Raw genomic sequence first — 24,109 nt, forward strand, 5'->3', positions numbered from 1 at the left:
CTGTTGTCATTTGGTCAAACACGTACACCTAAAGGCTCAAAGATTACAGTTCATAGACTCATGTCCGTGCCACCTTCTGTGCCTAATGAAATTCAAGGTGCCCTGCTCATGCAGCATGGACTTCTTCAAGCAGAGTCTTGGAAGTGAGGTCTTAGCAGTCTTTGTCAAGAATGAGAAACATTTTGTCTTATTTTCTGCCATTAAAATTATCTTTCTTTAACACACACTTGAAGGAGTGTTTAAAGAACATAAAAGGTTATAACCAACTAGTATTTTTATTGCTGCCCCATAGAACAAATTCCATTACTCAGTTAAATGCAATCTGCCTCCAGCCGAGGCTCTGGAGCCAAACATTTTGTCTGGATGAGTTAGACAGTCTGGAGCCTAGGGGCCAGGGGTGGGGGGTGGGGGCAGAGGGTGAGCCAGTGCAGGAGCTGCTGCAGAAGGATGGCTGGGGAGCCCGGGGCTAAGCTTGAAAATACAGTAGTGTGTGGTGGCATGAATTGAGGGTAACCTTCAGCACAGATCTTTGCGTCTCCATTTGTGTCAAATCCACACTTGATGTCTGTGGGTCTTTCATCAGTGTTGCAATTCTTTAAGTCCCAGGCACACAGTAGGCTCTCCATGAAGTATTTGTTGATTGACCAACTGATGGGATAGGTGTTGGCTCCCTATTCAAAGTACTGATTTCTGGGAGAGAAGAAACCATTTATTAATAGACCCTGTCTGTTCTACCAGATTTCTTCAGATCCTTTGTCCACAGCCCAGGTGGGCTTTTGCTTAGAGGAGGTTGGTAAGGCATGGAGTGTGGGGTGTTGCTTGCAGACACATGAGCTGTGATCCTGGTATCTGTATCCTGTGAGGCCTCCCCTTGACAAGGAGGACACAGGCCCTGTGATCACAGTGGGTGTGGAGAGTTGGGTCTGGCATGGGAAGATGAGAAGATGCTAGGGTGAGCTTTACTTTCTCCACATTCTGATCAAGGGCCTGCCTGCCCATCTGGGTCCTCTGGTTGATTTAGGATTTAGGGTTGAAGGTATATCCATAACACATCTCTTCTGAAAATAGAGCAACTCCCCAAACTCTGTATAACCTTATGTAGAGAGTAGGCCAAATACGATTTATAAATTAAGGGAAATGTAATTAGGCAACCCTTCAAATGAAAGGACTGGTCTTGGAAGGGACAGCTGCCTCCTCATTCACCCTTAACCAGCCTTTATTTTGACATCACAATTGATCAACACTAAACAATGGGAAAACCCATAATGCCAAGCTAAACACAAGCCAGTTCTTAGTCAAACACAAGCACTCCTCCACCTGCCAGTTGTAAGCCCCAGAGAAAAGGGTCACTGGTCCTTCTTGAGCCTTGTGTGTTTCACAGAAAACATCTACCAGGTCCAGTCAGAAGTTTGGCAGTTTGCTCCTTGGCATCCAGTCCATAAGAAGTCACTAGTTATTGTCTCCAGAGGCCCTTTGATGAGTTAAGACTGAGACCCACCATGCTCACAGAGACTCGTCCTGTCCACTGGCCCTTGTCCTGTCCTATGAACACCTTGCTCTGCAGGCCAGGTCCCCAGCCTCATGGCTCATCCTGCAGATTTGTGCTGTTATCTTACCTAGTTCAAATTTATTGGACCTTGCATTTCCCTATGCTCCGTAATGACTGTTCCAGCTTCCTTGTGCTGGCCAGAAGCTGCGCTCTCCACATGCCATCTGTACTTTCTACTATTGCACTCATTTCTCAGAAACCTTGTCAGCGTGGGCCTCCCTTCTCCCCTCTTACAAGGTCAGTTCCTCCACTTGGCTCTTCAAGTTGGCTTCTTGCAGCCCCCAAATGTGTCCTGCCTTGGCAGATAGATGGCCAGGCACTTAAGCAGGAGCAGGATGGGGCTGAGAATCTGTGAGCCCTATGACTACTCTGGGGAGACCTGGGGTGCAGGAGGGGTGTCGATAGACTACCATGTGCTGCTTGCTAACACCTCCCTGTCTTCTCATCCCTTTGTTATCTGTGGGTGCTGCTGCAGTGCGAAGGACCCTGAAGAGTGGCCTGACTCCAGAAGAAGCCAGAGCCCTGGGCCTGGTTGGTACCACAGAATTGCAGCTGTGACACCTGCGGGCACTCTAAGAGGTGTGCCCAAGAGTGCAAACTCCTGCTGGACAGAATCCCCCCAAGTTGGGAGTGAAGAGACTCGACAATAACATCTGAAGGTTCCAAAGGGGAGTGTCCATTTCTGGATGTCCACCCGTGGCCTGCTGGGCATTGATGGGACTCTTGTCAGACTCTCCTTCACACACTTCCTTCATTGTGTCAGCTGTGTTTCTCTTGTTTCCTTGACACCTGGTTTAGTAGTTCCAAAGCGTGACACCTTTTCTGTGCAAGGAGCAACCCTTTTAAAGAGCAGATCACTTCTGTCACAGTTCCTGTGGTCATGTGAGGCAGTTTGATTAGGTTCACAGACTGGGTCTCTCACAACACCAAAATATCCAGATGTAAACTCCAAAATTGTACACAAAAAGAAAGCACAGATTGTTTACCAGTTGTGGATTTTAGATGTACTAAATGTTTATACAAATTCATAAATGTACACCATGTTTCAAATACTAAATAAATAGAGTTTAATGCCATAACTGGAAACTTTTCTTCTCTTCGGTGTAAGGCCTTAAACATCTCCACAGGCTCACCTCCTTCTGAATCAGTAAAACCTTTTCTCAGGTTCATCAGAGGTTTCTGGCTTGGAATGGCCTGGGCCCTTTGGCTTTCTTGTTTGTTTTTTTGTGTTAATAGAGTGAGAAGTGCCTGACAATGTGCTCTTTGTAACTACTTATTAATTAGGCATCAGTGTTTGTTGCAGGATATGCTACAATGACTTCATATAGATTACCTTTCCCATGTACTTTGTTTTGCTCCTTTGGAACGCTGATGCAAAATTAGAGTAGCATTTAAAAACAACTATTCTGCAACTCTCGCTTATGTAGAATTCATTTTCTCAAAAAATTTACTAAGTCCCAAAACAAAATGGAAATTTAAAATTTTGTCTACAGAGAACTCAGAGTGACAAATCTAGTCCTTGGCACTTGAGAACCGGTCAACAGAAGCTAAGGTGTCAGTGGGGAAGGCACTGGCAGAGGCTCTGAGGGACCACAGAGCCACATTGAGGTGACTGGTGCCTGGGTGCTGGCTAAACCTCCACAGAAACCCCTCAGCCCTGTGTTGGCACAGTTCCTGGTGTAGAACCTCTGTATCCGGAAAGAGGGAGAGGTAAACCCCTGCCTAGGTAGATCATCAAGCCATTAATTCCATGTCTGTGTCACTTTTAAAACCTCTGTGACTCTTCCTAAATCTGGGTGTATGTGATTTACAGACAAGATGTAGTCATATTGTCTGAAGAGCTAAAGAGAAGATATTCACCCCACAAGCCTCCATGACTGTGTCCCTGCCACCCCCTTTCTGCATCTCCACTCGACTGAGAGAGTAGAAGCTCTTTAGGTATTGGCCAGATAATGTGTGATGAATATAAGTATCCAGGAGAGCCTGGAATCTGCCAAGAGTAGGTCTGTATATTACAGGCAATTGAGTTTAATCACTTTATCAATAAAGATACATAGGGTATTAATGCTTGTTTTCTTACAGTTCTAAATAATGTGTAATACTCTGATGTGATTCAACAGTTCAGAGCATTTGCCTGTTACCTCTGCACTGAATACAGACCTAGCAAATCTGTATCACTGGGGATTGGGATGTGTGAACCAAAAGGAAGGTGCATTTTTGTTGCACCATTTAGTGAACAGATACTTTGATGTCGTTTTGGAGGCCCTTGGTGTTCTGCTGAGAGTTACTGCTTTGGAATAAAAGGTCACGTTCAGAAGGATGTGACTGAATAAATCTGAAGTAATTTTATTTTAGGGATTAAAAAATTCTCAGAAGAAGCAAGCAAGGTCACTAATTTCTTGGATACAGTGAGGTAAAGGGAGTCTCTTTTTAATGGGAACTTGGTTTAGTAGTTTTTAGTGAAATTGAAGGATTATTCCTGTTGCTCATTTCTTCCTTCCTTGTTGCCACTTTGGCTGCCTCTATTAGCAATTCCTGTTTTTCCTTTTAACTCAGGAGGTTAAGTTTCTATGAAAGACCTTTGAGAAACATTAAATGAATAGTCCCTTACCCTAGGAGATGCTTTGCTACTCTTGCTGGTCATCAGCATAGATATTCTCATGCCTCTTTTTAAATTTAGGTTGAAATTACAGAACTGCCCGTAAAGAGGGCAATGTCTTCTGTTAAAAATGCCTGAGTTTTAGTTTCTTTGGAATCTTAAGGTTTTTTTCTATTAAAAAAATAACTTACTAAGGGATTTGGGAATGGAAGGGAGGATGCACAGGGCCCAGGAGGGCTGAAGACCCAGGCTTGTTTTCTTCTAAGTCCCTCATTGAACACAGTGCAGGAAGGAAGAGCAGGATCAGTCAGGAGACCTGGTTTCTGAGCTCCTAACCTGTGGTGGCTGCCACACTGTTCACCGCTTCCAAATCTACCATTTCTGTGCTCATGGCCCTGAGATAGTGTATCATCAAATACCACCATAATCGGCTAAATTATGGCCCCCCAAAGAGAGGAGGTCCTAATTTACAGGAACCTGTAAATGTTAGAAAGAAGGGTCTCTTTGCAGGGCAGCCCTGGTGGCTTAGCAGTTTAGCGCCACCTTCAGCCCAGGGTGTGATCCTGGAGACCTGGGATCCAGTCCCACGTTGGGCTCCCTGCATGGAGCCTGCTTCTCCCTCTGCCTGTGTCTCTGCCTCTCTCTCTCTCTGTCTCTCATTAATAAATAAAATAAAATCTTAAAAAAAAAGAAGGGTCCTTGCATATGTGAATAAGTAAGGATCCAGATGTGGAAAGATAATCCTGGATTGTCTAGCTGTGTCCTAAATCTAATCATAAATGTCCTTTTAAGAGAGAGATGGAGGTTTTATGTGCACAAAAGAGGAGAAGGTCTTATGAAGACAGAGGCAGAGATTGGAGTGATATGGCCACGTAAGTAATGCCAGCAGCCACCAGAAACTGAAAGAGGCCCAGGAACAAATTTTCCCTCTGAGCCTTTGGAAAGACTATGGCCCTGTTGGCACCTTGGTTTTGGCTCAGTAAAACTAACGTTGAACTTCTGGCCTTTAGAACTGTCAGAGAATAAATTCCTATTGTTTTAAGCCACCAAGTGTGTGGTAATTTGTTATGGCAGCTCTAGAAAATTAATAACAACCATCAGTAACAAATATGCAGAGAGGGCCTATAATAGAGGGGACTCTGTGCCAGGAGCTAGGAAAACGAGAGTCACGATCCCTCCCCTCAGGGCCATGAGAGGTAGTCATCAACTAAAATTAAAATTTAGTTTAATCTGCAGCTATTTATACATTTTGTCAGACAGGTAAGTAAAAATAAAAACACCTGATTGCCTAGGAGAAGGGATGAAAGATCTTTGCAGATGCAGTTGAGGTACATGATATTAAAATGCCTCATCAATTTTGTCAACAAAAGGCAGTTTATTTGGTAGAAAAATTCTGTTGCTAGGCAATTCATGGGAGATGGATTTTCCAAATGATTTTTAAAAGAGCTGAAGTATTGATGGCATCTCTGTGTGGGCACTTGTCATGTATTATTTTATGTAATCCATATAGCCATTCTGCATTTTCATTTTACATACAAAGTAAGAATGAGAGATACTGAATGACTTGCCCCAAGGGGCAAAAGATAGGAAGTGATATGTGCTGGCTTGTCACGCCAGTCTTGTTTTTGTTCTTTTAAGAACCCTTAAGGAAAGCCTGTTAATAAGCAGTCCACTCTGCTTCTGGGCCCAAACAAGTGGCAGATTGAGCCCCAGGGGTGGGCCTCGTGGGTGGAGAGCCAGTCAGTCCCACACTGACCAAGTACAAACCCTGGAAGCCTGGTTGTGTACAAGGTGACAGCATCATCTAGACTCTTGTTGATAAGGGTTCCTAATGTGCAAAATTTACATCAGCAATTGGCAGTCCACTCACCCAGCCACCTGCCTAGCCATCCGTGTACATCTAACATACATAGGAAATGTTCAGAAGCTCAGAAGCATCTTTTGTGATGGAATGATTCCTACTCTGATGGATGAAAGGATATGGTGAGAATTTATTCACATAGCTGATGCTGAAGTAAGGGAGGGCCAAAGTCATTTATATTTTTTTAATGAGCACTATTTAATGACTGCATTTAAGAAGAGTATTTGTTTAAGATGATCCACCTGAAAAAGTACAAATTTATGATTTTGTAGTTCAAACACCACTTCAATTGTTGACTTAGTGGAAATTGTTTCTAACTACTGGATTAGCAACAATGATTTGCTTCCAAAATGTCTTATAATTTAGAAGCAGAGCATTGCATGTACAGGAATATTAAATCAGCTGGTTAATTGGGACACCTGACCCACCACTGGGAAATGACTGTGGCACCCAGTTCATCAGGGTTATGTAGGATCAGTGTGTGCTGGGCCTGTTGCCCTGCAGGACTGGATGCTGCAGGCTCCTAGCTTGTGGCTGGTGGGGCAGGAAGAGGTTTGCATGGACCAGGCGCCATGTCTGCAGAGACTCAGGCACACTCACCTCCCTATCTCCCATTACAGGGATTAGACAGCTGGTGTCTACACATTTTTCTCTATTCATTTTGATATAATCTAGAAGTTATCTGATTTAGGCGGAAATGGGAAGACATGGGTTTTAGTCCAATAGAAAAGAGATTCTGTAGAAGACCTGCACAGCATGTTACAGATACACAACATTAAATCAACCAAGGTAAGTAGTGTCCACAGTGGGTCTTCCTATACTAGGGGCAGTTACTGCAGTACTTGGGACTATGTGGTTGATCCAGCTAAGCAAGGGCCTTGTCTCTTGTACTTTCAGGAAATAAACTAGAAAGCTCATTTTCCTTCAGAATCCCTGCTCCTGAATAGCCTCTGCCTAGAAATGCTTTTAAACCTTCACTGCTTAAAAAAAAAAAAAAAAAAAAAAAAGTAAACCTTCACTGCTCTCTGGAAGGGGTTTCCAGTGTTGGACAGACAGAAGCTTCTGGGCAAGGAAGTGGGCTAGGAAATAGAGACAGCCACCCTGTCCTGAAAATACTTGAATTGTGTATCCAGTGGAATTATACTTTTGCAAACCTCAACCTTCAAATAAGAATAAAAAAGGAAGAGCTAGGTGCTAGGGAAAGTTGTTATAGTTGCTTTATCCAGTCTCTGAAAAAAGCGTCCTAGATGATAGTGATTTGGACAAGGTCATCTTTACTACAACTCTGTGCACAGCAGCTGGTGGTAGACCTGGCTGTAGGATTGGAGCAACTCAATCCACCTCAGGGTCTTTGACTTAGACTAAGGCGTAAGATTAGAAATAACAAGGGAAGAGTTGATTCCTACCTCAATCCAACCTTAGAAATGTAGTCTCAGTGGAAGGAAATGGGTTCTAATTCAGAATCCCCTTTTAGCAAGTGGTATGAAAAAGATTAATTTGTATCTCTTTGGAAGAAAAACTGCCCTGAAATGGTAAAGGTTGTAGAAAATGACAACTTCCTAAATCAACATATGTATATAGACATTCACTCTTGGGTTAAATTAAACTTTATAAGGTGGTTCTTAAGAAGGAATGATGTAAGACAAAATTTTGAATTTGTCTTGTGCTTGACTGAGTTATTCCTGCTTTTAATGGATAATACTGAAGGTGATTTCCATTTTTTAAAATGGTCTAAAACATGATTTGTGGAGGCAGTAGTTAAGGCCGCAATAGTCCATTTTGGTATCAAATTTTTAAAGGAAAGTAGTTTTTGTTAAAGTTACTCAATGGGGGGGGGGGCACCTTGGTGGCTCAGTAGTTGAGTGCCTGCCTTTGGCTCAGGGTATGACCTGGGGTCCTGGGATGGAGTCCCACATTGGGCTCATGAAGAGCCTGCTTCTCCCTCTGTTGGTGTCTCTGCCTCTCTCTCTCTCTCTGTTTCTCATGAATAAATAGATAAAAATCTTTAAAAAGTTGCTCAATAGGCCTATATTCTAGAATCCTACTACTCTGTTCCAGAACCTGTGTGGCCATGGACTAGAGCTGCCTGTGGGATCCTCCAGACATGTAAATGCAGATCCCTCAAGAGCAATCTGTACCTTCACCTCCTCTCTCAAGGATAACCTTACAAATACAGTTTAGAAGCGGACAGCTGGGAACTGGAGCCATAGTAAAGGTAAGAGGTTTTTCCAGAGACTTACTCTTAATAGTTGTCCCTCACTTGCAGCTTTTGCTTGAAGGATGAGGGCTCTCCCTTAGATGGACCTGAACTACCCTGAGAGTTGTGTCCCTGCTCTGGTTGGTCTCTAAGTTATTTTTTGCCAGCCTTTCTGCTGTGGAAAAAAGGTCTCTGATCTCCAGAGGAATGGTAGGTACCTTGAAAGTGTTTATTTCTGAGTTCCAGAGGGTGTTCTCAAAGTCAGGCCCGCCTGTTCCCTGTAAAGGCAGAGGACTTGAGCTGTTCAAAGATGCAGAAACTTGCTTTCGTTTCTGTCCGCTTTCCATGCTGGATGCTGTACAGAGGCTAAGAGGCTGAGCTGCCTCATGGCCTTTGACTACCACACGGAACAAAGCCCAGAACCTGCCCAGCCCACAGTGCAGCCAAGACAGACCGTGACCCCGCTTTCCAAGGTGTGGTGGCATGCCTTCTCATCCCTGGCTTTCCCTGTGAGCCAGGAGTATAAAAATATATAATGTAGGAAATGATATGGTACCTTAGAAAAAGTGTGTCTTTAGGTAATTTGTTGAGTATGGTATGGCTTTGCAGCAGAATTATTCTGAGAAGTGTAAGGTGAAGACCAGTCCTGCATGGTATAAAGGGTGCTCTGCAGAACTTTCTGTGGTGATGGAAATATTCTACATATGCGCCATTCTGTATGGTAGTCACTAGACTGAACACTTGATGTGGCTAGAGAGACTGAGGAATAGAATTTCAAATTTTATCTAAATAGATGGCACAGGTATGACAGACACCTTTGTGTATGTCGTTAGTGTTACACTCATCTGACCTAAGAGTTTTTCTTTATTTGTAAAATTGGCCTATAAACCCGCTTTGGACTACATTTACTCCAAGAAAACAGTTGTCTGCAAAATTATGTTCACTAGCTGCCCATATTGTGTTCCGAGCCTTGGGAATTCTTGTCCTCAAAGGAGAATGCCATGGGATTGGTACTTGGTGTGATCAAATACGCACTTTCCTCTCCTGATGGATCTGCCTAGATGTGCTATCTCTTCTGAATCCACATCAGGACTGTGTGAGTGACCCATCTATGACAGCAGCTAAGTCCACCTTGCTATAAAGCTTTATAGAACACCACATCACTTCCTGTGGTGCTGGTTTTTACCATGTCACCCTCTGGTTGGTCCTCACTACCGCACTTCACCCTTTATCATCCAGGAAGCCTGCTCACAACAGATGTTATTCACGTGAAACTAGCTGGTTGGATATCAAAGACAACCAGTTAGATGGTCTTTCCTTCCATGTGCTACATGGACCAAGGGTGGGTAGACTGGAGCTGGATCTTGGAAGAGCGGGGACATTTGACCAGTGCTGGCAGGTAGGACACCATGCTGGTGTTCTGGAAGGAAAGTGAGTGGATCTGGAGGCAGAGCCAGATGGCTGATGTAGAAAGTGAATGGCTGGAAACCAAGATTGGAGTCACATTATAAAGGGGGAAGGGAGGGACATCTGGGTGGCTCAGTGGTTAAGTGTCTGCCTTTGGCTCAGGGCATGCATGATCCCGCAGTCCCAAGATTGAGTCCCACACTGGGCTCCCTGCATGAAGCCTGCTTCTCCCTCTGCCTCTGTCTCTCTCTCTTAGTTTCTCTCATGAATAAGTAAATAAAATCCTTAAAAAAAAAAAAAAAAAGGGAAAAAGAAGGGACTATTCTGATTTCCCACCTATAAGCTGATTTAATTTTCTTTTCTTCTTTTTTTTTATTTTTATTTATTTATTTTTTTGATTTAATTTTCATAAAGGCTTCATAACCATGGAATCCTTAGCTAGAAAAATAATCCAGTCTGGGTTAGCTTAAACCAAAGAAGAAAACCTATTCCAAGACCCCAAGGGTTAAAGTTGTAGTCAATTTAAATTGGTACCCACCATCCAGTGACCTGCTATCAGGGTGCCAGAGGTCTACTACACAAATATGACTACTCAGGGATGCTATGTGTATGAGTGGGTACTGTATTGAATAGAAAACAGAATATATATGTTGTAATCCTTAGAGCAACTGTTAAAAATGCAATGCAAATAACTGTGACTTAAAACCAATAGATAAATTAAAATGGAATTATTTTAAAAATTGGAAGGGTAAAAAAAAAAAAATTGGAAGGGTAAAGACCAGATATATAAATAAAATATGCTTGGTCATAACAATTGCTGAAATTGGGTGATGCACACATGGGGATTCATTATTCTACCTATCTTTGTAAATATTTAAAATTCTCCATAATAAAAAGTTTAAAAAATACATGTGTTCACCCAGGGTCCCTTGGTCCTTCTGATCCAATCATTGTACATGCTTTTCTTGATTAAAGGCAGATTTGGAGTTCTTTTCCATGCAGTTGTGCAGAAAGCACAACCACTTAGACCCATTAAGTAGAAAGCTTCAGATTCGGTAAGTATTATTATCACAATTGCAGTTGATTAACAGTCTTGATGTTTCCCTGCAATTTTGATTTAGTGGATCTGGAGTGGGATTTGAGTATCTTATTTTCTATGCACAAGTCCAGAGACACTGATGCATGTTCAATTTGGGGAGGCACTGCTTCAAGGGATAGATTCTATGGATTATTATGTGCAAGTAGCCCCCTGTCATTCCTATCCTTGGCTTGGGTACTTCCCTGCTGTAGAACTCAAGCAGCATGATGATGTGGCACTTTATGCACAATCTTAACTATGCATCATGAGGCATTCTGGCATTTATTCTCATTTTGTAATTCCAGCATAGTATCTTTTTCTTGTGGAGCTTAGAGTAGAGCCTATTGCCACTTAAATTGTTTTACTTTCAAAACAAATTTCATGGGTGAGTTTTTTTCCCCCATATAGTACACCCAACTTACATATTTTCTGAGTCTTTCACCAGGAGTGCTCCCTTCTTTCATCACCACGGCAGCTTCATACGCATGTGACGGGAGTAGTCACAGAGGGTCCCATACTCATGGGCCTCACACTTGGTTTAATGCTCTCCTGTCACTGTCTAAAGTTCTTAATTTTGTTTTTGAACTTGTGCTTTTTAAGTGAAGTCGGATGAGGCGGAGATCCATGCAATGTGTCCACTCTTCCTCACCATCCCATTCACTTAGAGCCTTTGTGATGCCTGTGTGTGTGCACAGAATTCCAGAAGACCCATGGTGTATGGGTTGAGAAGAGATTCAAAGTAAGTATAAGCAAGTTATTCCTGAGTAAGGAGGGGCACAAGGAGCCCCAAGAGGCCATGCTTTCCATTTGATCTGAATGCAAAAGAAGGTAATGGCATTCTAAAAAGCAGGAATGACTGGAACCTGGTCCTATCCTTTTTCTACTCCTGTTACTTTTATTTCCTCATGCCACTTTCCTTCATTAGCCACCCACTTATGGTGAAAATGACAACTTAGGAAAAAAGAACAGGGGAGCTCCTAGTTTTTCTTTTAGTCCCTCCTTACTCATTAAGTTGGAAGAGTGTTAACAGAATGTATACATATCAAGAAGTAAAATAATAGTTGAACGAGGTTTTTATGCAGTGTTTCTAGTGTTCTAGTAAGGACAAAGTACATATACATACAATATATATACATAAGCTATTAAATACAAATTGTCTTTATTTTGATGATTCTGCATGAGTTTGCTACTCTTCTAGTTGCGCTTAAAATTGGAATTGCATATTATAAAGACAACTAAAATTAATGCTAGTAATTTAGAATTTAAATTTTTCATTACTTAGTATTAACTAGTAAGTAAAAACCTATCATAACAAGATGTGAGAGAGAGACCCTGCAAGAAAGGAAGAACATTATAGTACTTTTAATGGTACTATTTCCTAATTTTTGGACAAGAGACCCCACATCTTCGTTTTGTACTGGGTCCTGAACCTCAGGTAGCTAGCATGGCTCTTCACTGTTCCCCTTTCCTTCTTGGAGCCCCCTTCCTTCTATAGTCTATAGCCTTTTGAGAACTTCCACTGATTTGAAGGGCACCATTGTTCTCCTGGTTCCTCTGTTGCTTCACCTGTGAAAACTAGAACAGGATCAGGACTGACTTCAAAGTAACTCAGGGGGATGCCTGGGTGGCTCAGTGGTTTAGCGCCTGCCTTCAGCCCAGGGCGTGATCCTGGAGTCCCGAGATCTAGTCCCAGGTTGGGCTCCCTGCATGGAGCCTGCTTCTCCCTCTGCTGTGTCTCTTTAAAAAACATTCCATAGTAGAGGATGACAGGCCTTCTCAATCTCCTTCTAACTTTGAATTGTCTTGGAGCAGCAGCCACATGGTGCTGTTGGCTCTCCCTTTAATTTGATCAGTTCTAGCAGAAAAATACTCTAGTAGACTCAACTTTAGCTATTATCCTTGACAGCTTGGTCCCTCTTTGTCCCTTTCTGCCACTTCATGAATTGCTTAAAGCTGTGAATAGGCAGAGCAGGTGGAAAGCTCTTGTTAACAGTGGTTTCATAAAAACTCTTTAGGAAGAATCCTGTAAAACAATGCTTGGGAGTTTGTTTTTTGTTTTCAGATGGTTCAAGTGAAGCAGAATCACCTCCTCTTTAAAAAACAACACAAAACAAATTTTGGCAATGCATAAACATCACACCACAAAACTGGAAACAACAAACTTTATAGGAAACTTAAAAAGGACCAGAGTGAGAATTAAGAAAAATAAACATATGCAATTGTATCTTCAAGAATTTTCATGGAACATTATGACGCATTAAATTATCTACATTCTCTAACAAAAATGAAGTGATCTGAGAAAAAGCAGCATGAAAATATTCTAATGCAGTGTTGCCCAAAAGAACTTTCTGTGATGATGGAAATGTTCCATAATCTCTGTGCTGTCAAATACAGAATTTACTAGCCCCATGAATACTCACAATAGGGCTAATGCACTGAGGAACTGAATTTTTAATATAGTTTAAATAGCCACATGTGGCTAGTGATTACCAATTGGACAGCACAGTTCTAATGCCTTATGGGTCAAAATCAGTGGTTTCTTCGAGGGATTTCTCTAATGACTGCTGAGGGGTGTAGAGGGTTGGGGGTGGAAAGAGAGGAAAGAGAGGAAAGCTCTTAACAGCTCTATTTAACTGCTTAAACAAGTTCTGAAATTCTCTACAGCTTTCAGAGGCAGGGGATGAGGAAAGGACTCTGGAAGACCTGAGTATGCCCTTGAACTCCTGGCCAATGCCAATGGGAGTAAAAGGCCTAGGATTTGGCTCGCTCAGACGGGAAGAGGTCTATGGTGCCACTCACAGAATCTGAGGCTTGGGCCACCTGTGTGTGGAAATCTTGGCCGTGAGGCTGGCGGGGAGGTGAAGTGCTCATTTCCGGACAGGGTTGCCAGGGCTAGAAGAGGATTTAGAAGTGGAGGGAGGACCTGAGGGCCCTTTCTGGCCACCTGGAGGCTGGGCAGGCCCTTTCTTTTTGGGGATTAATGTCTTGTTCTTGCTCTTGAATACTCTGCTGGGATCCAGCTTGTTCACAAAGGAGTTGGTCTCTTCTGCAAGCAGGTTTGTGTTGTAGGTGATGGGTTTATACATGTTGAACCATTGCTGTAAGGGAGAATTGGGAGAGGTCACAATTCAAAGGAGGAGTGTGATTGTTTATGCTCTTTAGTGGGGACCCAGCGGTAGAGAGGTGGGCAGATGAGGCAAAGAGAATGAAAGTTTTTATGAAAAACTGCCTCAAAAATCTCTTAGCACTTCATTTAGATGAAAGTGATGGCACACACATTGCTTTATTAGGTCTCATATTCTTTACTTCCTTCCTTCTGATCTAGTGAGCCCTGTGTGGGATGTTAGGTCTCAGAGGATCAGTATCCTTCTAATTGTTCTGTCCGCACACCAGCCACAGGGAAGGTACAGGACAGGGGCCAGTGGCAGGCCCTGGCTAAGGGAAGCTGCCTATGCTGGTGCTCTCTTCCCCTTCCAGGCAGAGAGCATCACATTTATTGACTTCACGATGTGACTGGATGGAGCTGAGTCCCTAACTCACTGCCACTCAGTCAGAGTTCTTCCAGGCACACCTGGTCTCAAACCACACAGCATATGAGCATTATCAGGAAACCGTATGTGTGCCCAGATTTGTAGTATAAATAGGGCACATTCATACAATGGAATATTCTGTATCACTAAAAAGGACAGTTTTGTATGCACTGATACGGAATGAACCCCAAGATGGAGTGTTAAGTGAAAAGAAGGTGCCCAGTGATGTGAGAAGTATAGTGTACCTGTGATTTAGAAAAAAGGAACCAAAAAACATACGCACACATGCTTTCCATGCAGTCAAGTACCCTGTGAAAAACATAAGAAAAACAGAAACAATGGCTGCCTCAGGGAGAGGCTGGAGAACCTGGGAATAAGATTAACTTTCTACTCTTCCTGTGTGCATGTACTGCCTATCTAAAACCAACAATCAGACCTCAGCCCCCAATAAAATTTAATTAGGAAGAAAACTTCCAGGTGATTTTGAGTATCAGCCATGTTTGGGAACCATTTAGTTCAGTATAAGGTGAGGCTATCCACTTAACATGCATAGTATCATCCGCCTGGCTTAATGAAAATGCAGGTTCCTGGGCCCTATCCCAGGTCGTCTGAATCATATGGGGAACCTCAAAGCTGCAATCTGAGTGCTTCCTCAGAGATTCTGATACAGTCCACAGTTTGAGATGCTACCTGTTTCTCTCTCACCTTGGCTTGGGGGCTAATGCCATAGCTGGTGAAGGCATACTGCCACTGTGGCAGGCCTAGGTGCGTGATGAGCAGGCGATAGTAAGCGGTAAATGTATCTGTGAGAAAATGCCAGTATAATGCTCTGTCCAGGAACCAGATCTCAGTGTCTTGTGCTAATGCTGAAATAGACAAAAGAAAGAAATGAATAGATGGCATAATATTTTTCTCCTTTTATCTGTAAAGCCAAACTCATGCAGTTAAAAAAAATTCCAATAGTGGAAGGATGTAAAATACAAATAAGAGTTCCCTTTAACCCCTTCCAACCTCCCAGGCCCATTCTCCAGTGGCCACTGTTAGGGATTTCACAGTATTCTGGTACAAATGCCTGATCAGTCAGCCAACTGACCTGTGTGCTGGATGTTGGCCATCTGCGCACTCAGGCTGACCGTTCCACAGCCCCTGCCCCAGTGGGGACAGACTCTGAAGGGCTCTGGATTTCTGAAGAGGTCTCCATCAGGAACCTGAAGGGTTGTAAGCAGTCGCTGTGGGGGAACCCAGACCAGCTCCTATCCTGGATCCTGCCTGTGGGACGTCTGGGCTGAATTCCAACAGGCACTGGCACAGCAGCTCCCACATCGCACTCACTTCTGACCTTCAGGTCTTCCTCCCGCAGGCCTCGACTTCATCTCCTGTCTAATGGCTCTAATGGCTCCCCCAGTGGTCCCCACCCTCCAGACCCTTCCTCTTCCAAGACTGCCTGTGGTCACATACATTCCATCTTCATTCTGCTGGTCCTTTTCTGAACAACCTTGACTTCCCACTACCATGTCCAAACTCCTTCTAAGCTCTGCATGGGGGGAACAACTGGCCTTCTGGGTTCATCTCCTCGATGAACCAGGTAGCCCTATGATTTGAAACTGTCATTCCTTCCATATCAGTTGCATTTCCCCATGGCATAGGTTTACCATGTCTCTTTGCCTGGATGCTGCCCTTACTCTACAACCCCTGCCACCCCACCCCTCCATATAACCCAAGATGGGGATGAAAGGCTACTTTGCAAAGTTGGTCCCTTCCCTTTCTCTAGGGGTAAAATCTTGGTGCCTGTATCCTCTCATCTCTCGAGGCTGAGAGCTACTTGAAGAGGGCTGGGCCTTGTCCATGTCCCTAGGGTTGGGCCTTACTGCTGGCAGTCCAGGTGATAGCTGCTGCTCCAGGGCCATAGCGTTTTCCTCCTGATTTTTCATCTGAGGTCTTAGACTGGGGTCTACTCATTCAGGTTTTTAGTGTTGTTAACTTGCCTATGTATAAAAGTACACAAGAAAGATAATGCTTTTCCTGGATGCTTTTCTAAAGCATGAATGAGCCTGGTAGAAGAGTTTTAAACATAATGACTATATTTCTTTTAGTTTTTACTAATTTTCCTACTCCCATTATTTGCAGTAACTCACAAATGATGACAACTTAAAAAGACTCCAGTGACTGGCCTAGAAGGGATGCTCAGGGAGGAGCAAAGGGGCTTTCTGCATCTTTACATCTTTATTTTTTTTTTTTAAAGCTTTTATTTATTTATTCACGAGAGACACACACAGAGAGAGGCAGAGACACAGGCAGAGGGAGAAGCAGGCTCCATGCAGGGAGCCTGACGTGGGATTAGATCCTGGGTCTCCAGGATCAGGCCCTGGGCTGAAAGTGGTGCTAAACACTGAGCCACCTGGGCTGCCCTGGGTCTTTACATCTTCAAGACACCTAGCCACGTCTCAGGGGTCCAGAGAGGAGTGTGCCTTTTGTTTGATGGCTGGACAGCAGGGCCATCCATGCCACACCCAACTGCAGAACCATGCTTATCAATGATTCTTACCTGGTTTCCCTGTTTTGTAGACAAGGCAAACCTTCCCATTCCCATTGCAAGGATCCAGCTCAAATATCACACTGCGGGAATCAAAGTGAGGCTTCTCTGGCTGGTTCTCACTGGCTGCAAACCCAGAAGTTAACAGTTATGTTCAAACATACTCAACTCAAATACTTACTCATCCAGCACTGCTAGGGTGGGGGAGGAAGGGGAAAAAGCCTGTCTCAGACATATTCTTTACTATTTCCAATGTGAGCCACATTAATTTCTTTAAAATTTTTTATTTATTTCAGCAAGCGAGTGTGAGTGAAGAGAGGAGGAGAGGAAGAGCATCCTCAAGTCAAACTCCCTGCTGAGTGTGGGACCCTGAGATCATGATGTGACCTGAGCTGAAACCACGAGTTGGATACTTAACCGACTGAACCATTCAGATGCTCACCAAATGAATTCTATACTCTCAATGCCCAGGATCTTATTAATGGTCTAAGCCTTCTGTCTGGGCTTCTCCATCACAGACAGACAGCATCATGGAATCTAGTGGAAGGTGACACAAGGAAAACTGAACTTGTTGAGAGTGGGAATACATAAAGGCAAAGTACTCTGGCCTGATTTTGATATAAGTGTTTTCTTTTTCCCAGATAACTGCTTTCCCCTTGTTTATAGCACTTTATGATCTTTTGATTAGAATCTCTCTTCCTTGGTCTAAAATGTATTATTTATAATATTTAATATTAATTACATTATAATTAATACTTAGCCTAGCTCAATTAGAAATACCTACCTGGCAATCAAATAGAATAATGGAGTACCCAGAAAAAAAGAGACATTTTTAGAAATGTAAGCATCAGAAACCTTTCCTGCTTCTTTCATTACAGCTACTATGTAATAAAGATTAGTATTAGTGACTGAGGGAGAGAGTTTGCAAACCTAGGAGAGGCTAGATAAAACAAAGTATACAAAAAGATATTTTTTACTTATACATATAGCTATATATATAATCTTATACCAATGCATAAATATTTATATTTCTAACTAAAACTTTTTTGAACATGGATTTCCCTTCCCCAGGAAGTTACACTTTAATACTCTTCTTGATCTCATGTGGTCCTCAACTCACAGTGTGCAACAGGTTCTGCCTGGCTTCCCTTCTCTATGCTGTCTGTGAACTGGAAAATTCTCTAGATCTCTTAAGCTGAGGTTCCTCTTCCTTATTTCCATCTCTCAGGCTCACTATTCTTCACTGCCTGATGGTCTATGCCTTGAAATCCATTTTTATATATCTTTTCTGTTGATGGTTGTTTTTTCAGCAGGGCAGATCTAAATCAGGTCTGTTACTCCCATGTTGGGTGAAATCCAAAGTCTAGGCTAAGCTGTAGGGTCCCACTAAGTTTCAGCAGCCCTGCCCTGATTGATGCTCACTGTCACAGATGAAAAGTTATAAAATAGGAAGCTCACTCAGTGTGGCTCCCTTCTGCCATTTGTGGATGCCACTCCAGTTTCTGCAATCATTTTGCAGATGATTTCTGGTTATTCTCCAACCATTTTAGATAATCATTTTTAAAGTTATCCCAGAGTTCAGTGTAGTCTTGATTTGGTGAAAGGGACTCTGCCATTACCAGAAGCAGAGGGTCAGTATTTGAATCTTTTGCTTCTTTTTTTTGCCAAATACGCAATGTCACCTATTTTTAGTTTCTCACTGAAATTTTAGTTCAGTTTTATCCCCACGTGTGCATTCGCATATTGTTGCGCCTAATAATTTCACTCTTGGGGGTACAGTGGATTGATCTTTCTTGTTACCTGTTTGTCTTGCTTCTTGTTTATAGTATTGTGTTTTTTTCATGTGCCTAGTTATTTTTCAGAAGGAAGTATTTTTTGAAAAATTATTTAGAAAAATAATTTGACATTTGCTTCGACGTGGATGGAACTGGAAGGTATTATGCTGAGTGAAATAAGTTAATCGGAGAAGGACAAACATTATACGGTCTCATTCATTTGGGGAATATAAAAAATAGTGAAAGGGAATAAAGGGGAAAGGAGAAAAAATGAGTGGGAAATATCAGAAACGGAGACAGACCATGAGAGACTCCTAACTCTGGGAAATGAACAAGGGGTGGTAGAAAGGGAGGTGAGCAGGGGGTGGGGGTGACTGGGTGATGGGCACTGAGGGGGGGCACTTGATGGGATGAGCACTGGGTGTTATTCTATATGTTGGCAAATTGAACACCAATAAAAAACAAATTTATTAAAAAAAAAAAGAAAAATAATTTGAGGTCTAAGATAATGTTATCATCCTCTGGGATGGAATTTTCATTTTATACCAGAGTTTTACTGAGATATAATTCACCTACCATACCATTTACTCATTTGAAGTACACAATTTAATGGTTCTTAGTATATTTACAGTAATATAACCATTAAGACAATCCATTTTAGAACATTTCTCTAGAGTGAATTTGTTTGTTTCTGCCCGGCCCTGGAGGGGATTAGTAACCTGGAATCAATTTAGTCCAATTTTCAGATTTAGCATTTTCTGGGCCACATAGATGACTTACACTTGAGCTTCGGTATATGAGAAAAAGTTACTTGTGGTTTATTCTGTCTCCTAGGGTACTGCTCTTCAATGGTGCCAACCCAAAAAGTAGGTAGTTTTTATAGGTGCTATCTTTTGTAAGGCCTGAACTCTGCTTTATTCCTCTGGTTTCAAAATGGGTTAAATTCACAGCTTTCCAGCATCCTCACAGCCTGTTGTGAAAAGGGCAATGTACTCCAGGCAAAACAACCCCAAGTGCTGAATCTTTTCCCCCCTGATTTGTCTCTGGATGTTGATGATATTACCTCATCTTCTTGTTAAGCTCTTTAATGTTTTTAGGGAGATCGTTTTTATACCTTGCTCTGACTTCTTCATTGTCTTCAGCAGGAAGGCTGCTCTGAATTACCTGTCTGCTATTACCAGAAGAGGAAGTCTCTTCATCAGTTTAAGTATACTCCTAAAAATAACATATAGATGAGTTTTGCTTTTTACATCAATCTGGCAGTCTTTGTTTTCCAAAAGGGAAATTTAATCCCAGCACATTTAATATCGTGATGGATCAGTCTTCTTTTATTTCTTCTAATGTTTTATTTCCTAATTTGTTTCTTTTCTCTTATTTTTTCTCCTGTGATTCAATATTTCCTTATCAGGTTGGAGATTTTAATGTAGAGCTTTAGTCCTTTAGTTATCTTCCTTTTTTTTTTTTCTGTTTGCATGATTATCCACAGGACTACCATTATTTGAAAACAATAGACCATTATTTCTCCTAAGTGTGGTACCCTGAATTCTAAGGCCCCCAAGATTCCTGCTCCTGGATATATACACCTTGCAGGACCTCCTACTCTTGAGTATAGTCAGGACCTGCAAATATGATGCGGTAGCCACTCCCCTGATTATCTTACATGGTAGGAGACTGTTGCAGCAGACTGAAGAGGCATTTCCCTGTTGGCTGAGAAGTAAACTGCCATGTTGAAAGAGGGTCATGTGGCTAGAATCTAAGGGCAGCATAAAGATGCTGAAAGTGAGCCCTGGGCACAGCCACCAATAAAACAGGGATTTAAGTGCCACAACTGCAAGAAACTGAGTAAGGGCAACTAAAGGTTAGTATGGAGGAGACCTCTGTGCCTTGGAAGAGATCACAGCACCAGGTGACACCTTCATTTTAGCTTGGAAGATCCTACATATTTGTGGCTGAATTCTTGACTCATTAAGCTTAGATAATACATTTGTGGTGTTTTAAGCCATTAAAATTGTGGTAATCTATTATACAAAAATAGAAAACTTGGACAGCCCGGGTGGCTCAGTAGTTTAGCACCGACTTTAGCCCAAGGCCTGATCCCGCAGTCCCGGGATTGAGTCCCATGTCGGGCTCCCTGCATGGAGCCTGCTTCTCCCTCTGCCTGTGTGTGTGTCTCTCTCTCTACTCTCTTTCATGAACAAATAAATAAAATCTTAAAAAAAAAATTAGAAAACTCAAATAACAAGACACACTTGTTTTCCCCCAAAAAGGTGTACTATTTCTTCCCTATAGGAAGAGGAGACCTTCCGTTTTCTGCTTCTTTTCCTTTTCCTCCTTTGTCCTACATTTTTTTACTATTAAGGACTCTAGGAACATTCTATATATTAGTTGCTGGGGCTGCTGTAACCAAATATCAAAAGTGAGTGGTTTGAACAATAGAAATTTGTACTCTTACGATTCTGGAGGCTATGAATCTAAGATCAAGGTGTTGGCAGATTGGCTCCTTTGACAGTGTGGGTAAACAATCTGTTCCATGCCTCTCCCCTAGCTTCTGGTAGTTTACTGGCAAATTTTAGCTTTCTGTAATGTATAAAAGTCCTACCCCATCTCTGCCTTCATCTTCAAATGGCATTCTTCCTGTGTCTCCAAATATCTTCAAGGACACCAGTCATATTGGGGTCCACCCCACTCCAGTATGACCTCATCCTAACTAGTTATATCTGCAATGACCGTATTTCCAAATAAGGTCACATTCTGAACTGGGGGTTAGGACTTCATTATATGAATGGGGGGAGGCATAATTTAACCCATAACACTTTTATATTTTCCCCTCTTTCCTTTCTTTTAGGTTGAGATAATATACAGTTGATCCTTGAACAACACAGAGTGAACTGCACACGGGTCCATTTATACACACGGATTTTTTACAGTGTTGTAAATGTATTTTTTCTTCCTTATGATTTCCATAACATTTACTTTTCTCTTGCTTATTTTAGGAATATAGCTTATGTTACATATAATATACAAAATATGTGTTAATTGTTTGTTATTGGTAAGGCTTCCAGTCAACAGGATATTAGTAATTAAGTTTTGGAAGAGTCAAAAGTTCTATGGGGATTTTTGACTACATGGAGGGTGAGTGCCCCAACCCTTGCATTGCTCAAGCATCAACTATAGTAGGTTTCTTACAATATTCCTTGCACTATGTCTCCCTTTCCAAGAGTTTTATTTTTAAGTCTTTATTTTAGAGAGAGGGCACATGCATGCAGGGGGAGAGGCAAAAGGAGGGAGGAGGCAGAGGGAGAGAGTGAAGGAGAGAAGCAGATTCCTTGCTGAGTGTGAAGCCTGACTCGGGGCTTGATCTCATGACCTGAGCCGAAATCAAGTGTTGGTCGCTCACCTGACTGAGCCATCCAGGGGTTCCCTGGGAATTTTATGTAAGAGTTATACAACCGAGGGGCACCTTGGTGGCTCAGTCAGTTAAGCACCTGATTTCAGCTCAGGTCATGATCCTGGGGTCCTGGAATTGAGCCCTGTGCCACTCCATGCTCAGCGGGGAGTCTGCTTCTCTTTCTCCCTCTGCCCCTACTTATTCTCTTTCTCTCTCAGATAAATAAAGTCTTGAAAAAAAAAATAAAGTTACACAACACATTCCTAGATACTAAGATTAAATGCACATATAACTCTTTCATGGGAAGTTCACTAATCCTGTTTCCTTTCCTATTATCCACATCTTAGGACCTCCATTCAGTTGTATTTGTCTTCTACTTAGAGTATTAATGTTCTTAAAGTTTTACACACCCTTCTGTATTTTTCTTTCTTTTCTTTTTCTTTTTAATAAACTGAGAGGTGTGTTTGGTCTGTATACATAGGACTCTCAATTTTTTACTCATTGTCTCTCACTAACCTGTATATGTTTTCTATTTCTAGTTTCCACTGCTACAAGTGAGAAGTCTGATATCGGTCTGATTATTATTTCTTCACAAGTAATTTATTTTTGCTTAGAAGCTTGTAATTCTTTCCCACATTATACAACACCTAGGTGTCTCTTTTCTAATCAGTTCAATCTGGGTCTCATAGAGCCCTTTCAATTTGCAGAGAAATTTTATCAGTGTTTCTTGCCTTTCTATCTACTCTTTTTTTTTTTTTTTTTAAGCCACCAGTAATGATAAGTCTTCTGGCTCCATTTTTCTATTTTTCTTACCCTTCCACCTTTTCCCTCATAATTTCCCCCTTTTAAATATATCTTGCACTTGGTTTATCAGGCTACTAACTCAAATCTTATTTATACTCCTCTTCATCAGTTGTTTGAAAATATTTACTTTTGTCCTATAGGAAGCTTTTGTGCTGTCTTAAATGTCTTTAACTGTTCGGATTCCTGTTTTTCCTTAGGTTTTCATCTGTGTCCTCTAGCAGTTTTGTCTGGTTGTATATCCTGACAGTCCTTTTTCACTGTTGAGTACCCTGAGAAAAGTCAGTATTTTTCCAATTAGGTTTAATAAGACTTAGGGTCTAACTACTGGACTATCCTAAAAAGCATGAACTTATTAGCAGGTGCCAAAAGGTCAGGTGGTTTCTGTCTCTATGAGTACACGTAGCACAATGCGGTCTCTTCCCGTGGTTGTGTCCTTTGCTGAGGCTCCTTGAAATCCTCTCTAGTATCTAGTCTGCCTCTATCTTCCAACTTTAAGGGCAGGGAAGGCTCAGTCTATGTATTTAACAACTTCTTTGCTTTTAGGGCTTCAAAGGCCCCAGCACACATACGAAGCAAATGTGACCTTTCCCCTCCCCGAGGAGTCCATACTTCTCTGAGTGTCAGGCTCTTCCAAAGACCCATGATTTTTCAGTCTTTGCTCCTGGATTGCTCTAGTACAAGCATAGCTTATTTTATTGTGTTTTGCCTTATTGTGCCTCAAAAATACTTTTTCTTTCACACATTTAAGTTTTGTGCTAACCCTGTGTTGAGCAAGTCTATTGGCCCCATTTTCCCAACAGCATTTGCTCATTTTGTGTCTGTTACATTTTGATAATTCTTGCAATATCTCAACCTTTTGCATTATGTTATGATGATCTTTGATCAGTGGCCTTAAGTTTAAACCCATCCCTTTTCCCCATATTTTAGGTATATAATAGTGCCATATTTTACATAATTTTGTAAATCCCTTGACTGATTTTTACAGATAGTTATTTTTATTGCTTTTGTTTTTACTTTTCATATTCTTAGTTTTTCTTTTCCACTCAAGGTCCCCTTTAATTTTTCTTGCAGGGCTGGTTTAGTGGTCATGAACTCTTTAAGTTTTTATCTGAGGAACTCTATATCTCCTCCTATGCTGAATGACAGCCTTACTTACCGGATAGTATTCTCTATCCTTTCAGCACTCTGAATATACCATGCCACTCTCTTCTGGCCTGTAAAGTTTCTGCTGAAAAATCTGATGGCTTTATGGATTTCTCTTGTATGTAACTAACATCTGCTTTTAAAATTTCTTTTTCTTTATCACTACTATGTCTCTTCAGGTTGATTTTTTGGGGGTGATCTCTGTGCTTCCTATATCTAGATATCTCTTTTCTTCCCCAGATTAG

The 24,109-nt window shown here is 41.9% G+C and overlaps 2 protein-coding genes across 17 annotated transcripts in view; one reads left to right on the top strand and one right to left on the bottom strand.

The window, feature by feature from the left end:
* The window catches only part of FHOD3 (formin homology 2 domain containing 3), a 462,694-nt gene extending 460,069 nt beyond the window's left edge, over positions 1-2,625 (top strand). For all 13 annotated transcript variants that reach the window (XM_041743118.1, XM_041743137.1, XM_041743156.1 and 10 more), the window contains one exon: positions 2,025-2,625. In XM_041743118.1, coding sequence (XP_041599052.1) covers positions 2,025-2,107 — 83 coding nt within the window. In that variant the 3' untranslated portion in view covers positions 2,108-2,625. The remainder of the gene's footprint in view (positions 1-2,024) is intronic.
* A 10,214-nt stretch (positions 2,626-12,839) lies between these two features.
* The window catches only part of TPGS2 (tubulin polyglutamylase complex subunit 2), a 69,671-nt gene continuing 58,401 nt past the window's right edge, over positions 12,840-24,109 (bottom strand). For 3 of the 4 annotated variants that reach the window (XM_041743627.1, XM_041743651.1, XM_041743634.1), the window contains 3 exons: positions 16,767-16,880; positions 14,927-15,087; positions 12,840-13,789 (listed from right to left, as the gene is read on the bottom strand). In XM_041743627.1, the coding sequence (XP_041599561.1) occupies positions 13,559-13,789; positions 14,927-15,087; positions 16,767-16,880 (506 nt within the window). In that variant the 3' untranslated portion in view covers positions 12,840-13,558. Of the gene's footprint in view, positions 13,790-14,926; positions 15,088-15,128; positions 15,430-16,766; positions 16,881-24,109 lie in introns of those variants that run through there. The other variant, XM_041743641.1, reaches the window with a different exon arrangement.

Source organism: Vulpes lagopus, chromosome 1, assembly GCF_018345385.1.
Source record: "Vulpes lagopus strain Blue_001 chromosome 1, ASM1834538v1, whole genome shotgun sequence".
Classification (NCBI taxonomy): Eukaryota; Metazoa; Chordata; class Mammalia; order Carnivora; family Canidae; genus Vulpes; species Vulpes lagopus.